This window comes from Anoplopoma fimbria, chromosome 16 (genome assembly GCF_027596085.1).
Source record: "Anoplopoma fimbria isolate UVic2021 breed Golden Eagle Sablefish chromosome 16, Afim_UVic_2022, whole genome shotgun sequence".
Lineage (NCBI taxonomy): Eukaryota > Metazoa > Chordata > Actinopteri > Perciformes > Anoplopomatidae > Anoplopoma > Anoplopoma fimbria.
In genome coordinates this window covers 12,244,171-12,250,424 of record NC_072464.1, presented here as the reverse complement: position 1 = coordinate 12,250,424, position 6,254 = coordinate 12,244,171, and the positions used below count along the sequence as shown (strand labels likewise).

Here is a 6,254-nt window from a genome sequence, read left to right as displayed (position 1 = left end):
AAAACAGGAAATGACCCGCTCACACTTCCTATGTTAAAGATGATTATATTCTAGAGAATTTTGTTATGAATTTGGAAAAAAAAATAAAACACTAACACATATAGAAAATATACACCATTTAAAATGGTATGGCTTGATGTCTTGGTTATTGTTGTATCCTAATATGTAATATATGTGTATGTTTTAGGGGAGCATATAAGCATTTAGCCACTTCTTTATTTTTATGGGTCTAAATGGTTGCAATTTTTTTTAACAGTAACACATTGTGTTATTTAACACGAGTAAGTACTGCATTAATAATTTAACTAAAGCAGAGACATAGAAGTAGAAGTGAAATGTACATTAATATTAAAAGTAAAAGTGGTCATTAGCCATTATTGGCTAATTTTATAACTGATATTTAAATTAATATAGTCGCATTTTAATGTATAAGGTTGTTAAAGCAAACTTAACCACTTGATAGTGTCATATTGCATCATATTGTTGTAGCAGATCATATGTTTTTTATGTAAAATCCTGTTATGCAAAGTAACTTGTGACTAATGAGTACAATATCCCCATCTGAAATAAATGTAGTGAGGCATAAAGTTGCATAGAATAAAATAATCAAATCAAATGCAACAACCTCAAATTTGTACTTCAGTACACAAGTCAATTTACATTTCATTACTGCAACTCTTAGTACACAGTTTAATAGTCGGCTATCTGATAGAAGAACAGACCACAACATGGAAACTTCAATGTAATAGTACAAAAGAAAACACGCTGTACAGAGCGCTGCGATTGACTAGCCATATACGGGCACACACACAAGGCATCAATAGCAGAAAATCTTCAAGAAAGACTGTGTGACATTGGCCATGACTGTAATGTGTGCATGGCATGACTTGTAGGTTATATTCAGCAATGCAGATCTCAGACACACAGGGCTCTTGGAGGATGTGACAGCTCCTCCCTCAGGGCCGAACAGTCCACAGAGGGATGATCATTTTAGAGAGATGCTCATTTTAGGTCACTGGACATTGAGACAACTGAGACAAAGCTGCCGGACAAAAAGTCCACATGAATTATTTCTGAGTTCATCCTGCATCAGTTTGGAAAACTTTGTTTATATTATATTAGACTAATTAAATAGCAATAGACATCTCTGGTTAAAATGTCTGTAATTTACTGCTCCGTTATCGAAACAGAGGAATGCAATTGCACTGGTTTACAATGTGATTTACTTCTCGTTTAAGATAAAAAGGGTAAAACATCACAGGGCAGGAAGCTAAAAGTGTTCAACCTGAAAAGAAGTGCTGGCTGTGCCTCCATCAGTGACGCCACAGCAGGTGTTGAGCCTTTAACTGGTGTCTGTGACATCACTGATTGGGGTGGTGTGTTACAAAAATGAAAACAAAGCAGTGTTATAAACTGTGATGTAAGGCAAATTTACCTAACCCAGAGATGAAAACTTGATATTTTTTTGAATAGGTCTATCAGAGAACTTCTTATTCAAAATCAAAACATTTGGAGATACATGGTTTTCACTGGACAGGAAGGGTACAAAAATAGCTGTCAGACAAATTTAGTGGAGTAGAAAGTAAAGTAAAGCCTCTGAGATGTAGTGGAGCAGAAGTCTGAAGTTGCATAAAATGGAAGAAATTAATAATAAATAAATGAAAGACTAAAAACAAAGTACCTAAGATTTGTACTTAAACACACTACATGAGTAAATATACCATTCACATTCGACCACACTTCAAAGAGGCACTTACACATGAATGTTAGTTAACTCGTGGTGGGAGTGTTACTCGGTTGAGTATAGGTTGTATAACAGTTGCATAATGACTTCTGTGGCTCTGGAGGAGCATAAAAAAGTCAAAGTAAAATAGATCCTGCTGATGTAATCAGGGTTATCTCTGCTTGGGCCTGAGGCATTTTTTTTAACTTTTATTTTTTTTAAACTTTTTTACCAAGGGGGGTGAAAGTTTGAGAAATGATTGATTTTCAGTGAAATCCTTACAATCGATTTGGATCATTTCTTTTTTCTTTTTAACCTTTCACCCCAAACTTTAAACAAACATTAATAAATCACTGTGATCAACTATGCTGTAGCTGTAATGCACTGATATTGTGTATAAATAATAATAATAATAATAATAATAATAATATTAAAATCAAAATAATAATTATGATAATCATAATACTAATAGTAAACGTTGGGGAAATACTATCCATTTTTTTTGCACAATCAATGTTATGCATGGAACTTTACCAAGTTGTTTTAAAGACTTTTAAAGGCACTGACAAAGCAATTTGTGCATTTTAGGAGAGAATCTGCAAAACCTACAAAACTTCCCCGTTTACACTGCTGTTATGAAAAGCAGCCGCAGCTCGACCAGTGAATGTGAGCATTCTTCTGTGCGGGTGACCAATAACTTTTTCTTCATTCTGTGGTCCATGCTTGACGCGTCAGCCGGGCGCGCCCACAGTACGTCTCCTCCCAACAGGGATGAGTTTGGATGGACTCACGGAAAGACTGCTCATGCCGCAGAAAGAGTTCCTGCAGCCGAGTGGGGAAGTTAGTGAAAAGGCCGAGCCAGACGGAGCTAAACGGCTCAACTTTAGCCGTCACGTCCACCCGGGAGCTGTCGGTGTTTTGATCCAAAGAGAGCGCTGCACTCCGGGGTAAGCGATGCACTGTCTTTTTAAAATCTAAACGGGAAGCACCTAATTGCCAATAGTGTGTATGTGGCACTTTTACTATGTTATTAATACTCAACATGCTATTAAGTACAAGAACAAGGTGTTTGCATCGTTTACTGAGATTTGTATGTACATAAAGGAACCCTTGTTCCTATAGGACTGGTTCTACTTCCTTGATTGTACTGATTCTGCATTCTGCGTTTTGTCCATTTAGTTTCTAGGCTTTGCAGTAGTCTCTATTGTTTTCTGTCATTTTAATACTTGCAGGAGCTTTTTAAATGACTTATTCTACGTATATTTTTCTTGTTAAGTGATTGCACTGATTTGGCATGGGTCTAGAGTTTATCTTTTCAACACATTTTATGGCAAAGTCTGATTATTTATTAATTATTATTTTTTTCTCTTTGAAAATTTGAGATTTGATTCATATTCTTAATCTTAACCTTGGTCTGTTTACTTAAACTTTTGTTTCACAAAGTTTATCAATAGGCTATATATGAATAGATTTTTATTGAAGACTGGAAAAAAAACAGATAAAAAGTAATAATATAAAGTATATGACATTCACCTCAGACTGCAGAGTCATTTTATATTTGGTGTTAATCTGGTTTGAGTAAAACTTGTCGTGGCCAAAGGCCCCACTTGACCTTGATGAAGATACATAATATTAGTGATATGGGAAAACAATCTAACATTTCAGCCAGTTGCTGGTTCGGTAATAACCTTTGGAAAGATGAACAATAAAATGAAAAGTGTGCATTGCGTGTCAATACAGCATTTGCAAGTTTTTCCATGTTTACCTATAGAACAAACACTATGATTCAAACTATTCCGCCTCAACTTTGGGACATCTCGCTGTCCCCACTGTTGATCCAAATGGATGTTGACACTTTGTTCCGGGGTTACTCAGGATACGCCCAGTCCTAACGTCAACACAGGAACTGGATGATCAGAAAGAGGGGCAGGACCGATAACTGCATCCTTCTGGGGAACACCCCAGCATAACCACAGAGTGTGTGAGGTAAGACATTGTGTCATAGATTCATTATAATGGATGGGAATATTTTGAATTACTTTGTTTTTGGATCATCTCAAAGGAATGCATCTTATCATGAGCTTTTCCTTCCCACAGATAGGTTCACTTCAGAGGTTACAACTCTGCGACAATGGCTGATTCTGTCGAGGACTATGAGAATTACACCTATGAATACTACCTGGAGTTTGGAGACTTAGAGGAACTTAAAGTAGACCACAGGCAGAGGGAGACTACACACATTATCTCAGTGGTCATCTACATTATTTCCTTTGTGCTTGGTCTGATTGGAAACGGAACTGTGATTTGGGTGACAGCGTTTAAAAGCAAAAAGACAGTGAACAGCATTTGGTTGCTCAATCTAGCCATAGCAGACTTTGTATTTGTGCTTTTTCTCCCCTTCTACATTGATTACATAATGCAGGATTTCCACTGGGACTTCGGTGTGGTCATGTGTAAGCTTAACTCATTTGTGTCCGTGATGAACATGTACGCCAGTGTGCTCTTTCTCACAGTACTCAGCATAGACAGATATGTTTCGCTGGTCCACCTCAACTGGTCTCAGAAGTATCGCACTATAGAGAGGGCCTGGGTTGTATGTGGTTGCATTTGGGTGCTGGCTGCTGTCACGAGCTGCCCTGCGCTGATTTTTCGTGACACCATGCGCCTACACGACAAGGTGGTGTGTTTCAACAACTTCCACACACAGGACGGACACACAGCGGCCATGAGACACATTATGATAGTGGTCATTCGTACCACCGTGGGCTTCTTGTTGCCTTTTACTGCCATATGTGTGACAGGTATACTTCTGACAATCAAAATGAATCGATCTGGCGGTTTGGTCCGCCTGTCCAGCTTCTCCAGAACAGTCTCTGCAGTAATTCTGGCCTTCTTTTTATGCTGGGCACCTTTTCATACTTTCAGCTTGATGGAGTTATCCATACATTCCTCATTTTACCTACACGACATACTGAAAGCTGGCTTTCCTCTCGCCACCAGCTTAGGCTTTTCAACAGCTGCATTAACCCCCTCCTGTATATGCTCCTGGGCAAAAAGGTGCGTCATATCCTGAAGCGTGCATGCCTGGACATTACTAAGAGTTCACTGAGAGAGCTCAGCCAGTCAATCTCTGCCACAGAGATGGAATCTCTGCCAGGACTTCACCAGGACAGTGTGCCAGAGGAGCCTGTGGAGTCGTCATCTCTATGATTACAACCATCCCCAGACTGTAGTTGTCCATTAAAAAAAACATGAAGGATAAGACTGGCTTTAACGTAAATGTGGAGGATTATCATAGCTGTTCTTTCCCGCTGTAGTGTTAAGATTTTCCTATTGTGTTTCATTTTGACCGAGTTTAGCATAATAACTCTGAAAGGAAAATCTGAGCAGAACTGTGCATAATGTGCACATGGAGTTAATATCTTTCTCTTTGGTTTTCATTTGCAAAACTCCAGTGATTTGCATTTAAAGAGGCAAGAAAAAGACAAATAATCTTAAAGTATTTTGATAATTAATTGATAGTTTGAATATATATATATATTTTAAACCCAGACATCCTCTAGTTGCAGCTTCTAAATTGTGAGAATCTGCTCCTTGAATGTATTTGTCTTCTATGATAGTAAAGGGTTCATCTTTTGCATTTGCAATTTAAAGATGTTCTGGCATTTTTCACTATTTTCTGTGATTTTATAGACCAAGTAAACAAAATGATTGATCCATATGAAAGTAATCATTAGTTGCAGTGTTATATCAAATGCAAATAACGTATTTAGCCTACTGAATGTGTTATTGTTGTAGCCTACTCTTGAGGCACGGCATCTTTTGGTTAGAGATTAGATATATTGCATAAATCTATTGGTAGTCAACATTATCACATTTTTATACTGTTTTACATGGCTGCTAGTCACCTATTAATGTATTGTAAGAACGTTGATTTTTAAACTAGTTGAGAGTTATATAAATGTTTTATTCTAATATATTTTAAGTAAATACCATATTTCTTAATAAATTTCTTTTTCTGAACACCTTCTGTACTGTGTACTTTGAGTGCTTTCTTTATATTGTTTGACAACAGGCTTTGATGTTCAATGTACACACAGTCTAGATTTCCAGGTGGATTTTAAGTAAGCATCCACAAGCCTAAAATCCAGATGTGCATGTCCTTCCGTTTCCTGAGGGTCTGTTTACCAGACGTTTCCTGTTATTTATTTCTAATGAACTCTGACTTGTAAGGATGACATAGCTGTTATGTTAAGACATAATATCTTAGCATCCTGTTTGTGACTGGAAGGTTGCAGGTTTGAATCCCTGTAAAAATCATGGAAAAGTAGCAAACATTTAGACTTCTATAACAACTACAATCAGCATGTCTTCACTTTGTGGAAAACTCAAGTGTACCTGTGACCCATCTATCATTTGAATTAAGTGCTCCTTAAAGAGGCTCATTAAAGGATGAAAAACGAATTAGATAAGTAGATTAAGTCTGAATGTGAGAGATAGATCCTGCTGTAGCTGCTGCTCCACCACAGAC

General features: G+C 37.4%; 1 protein-coding gene across 1 annotated transcript; it reads left to right on the top strand.

The window, feature by feature from the left end:
• Window positions 1-2,437: 2,437 nt before the first annotated feature.
• Window positions 2,438-5,741, top strand: cmklr2 (chemerin chemokine-like receptor 2). Its single transcript, XM_054615628.1, is given in 4 exon segments — window positions 2,438-2,670; window positions 3,599-3,709; window positions 3,821-4,728; window positions 4,731-5,741. Coding segments are annotated over 2 exon segments (1,077 nt in total). The 5' UTR covers window positions 2,438-2,670; window positions 3,599-3,709; window positions 3,821-3,854; the 3' UTR covers window positions 4,934-5,741.
• The last annotated feature ends 513 nt before the right edge of the window (window positions 5,742-6,254 follow it).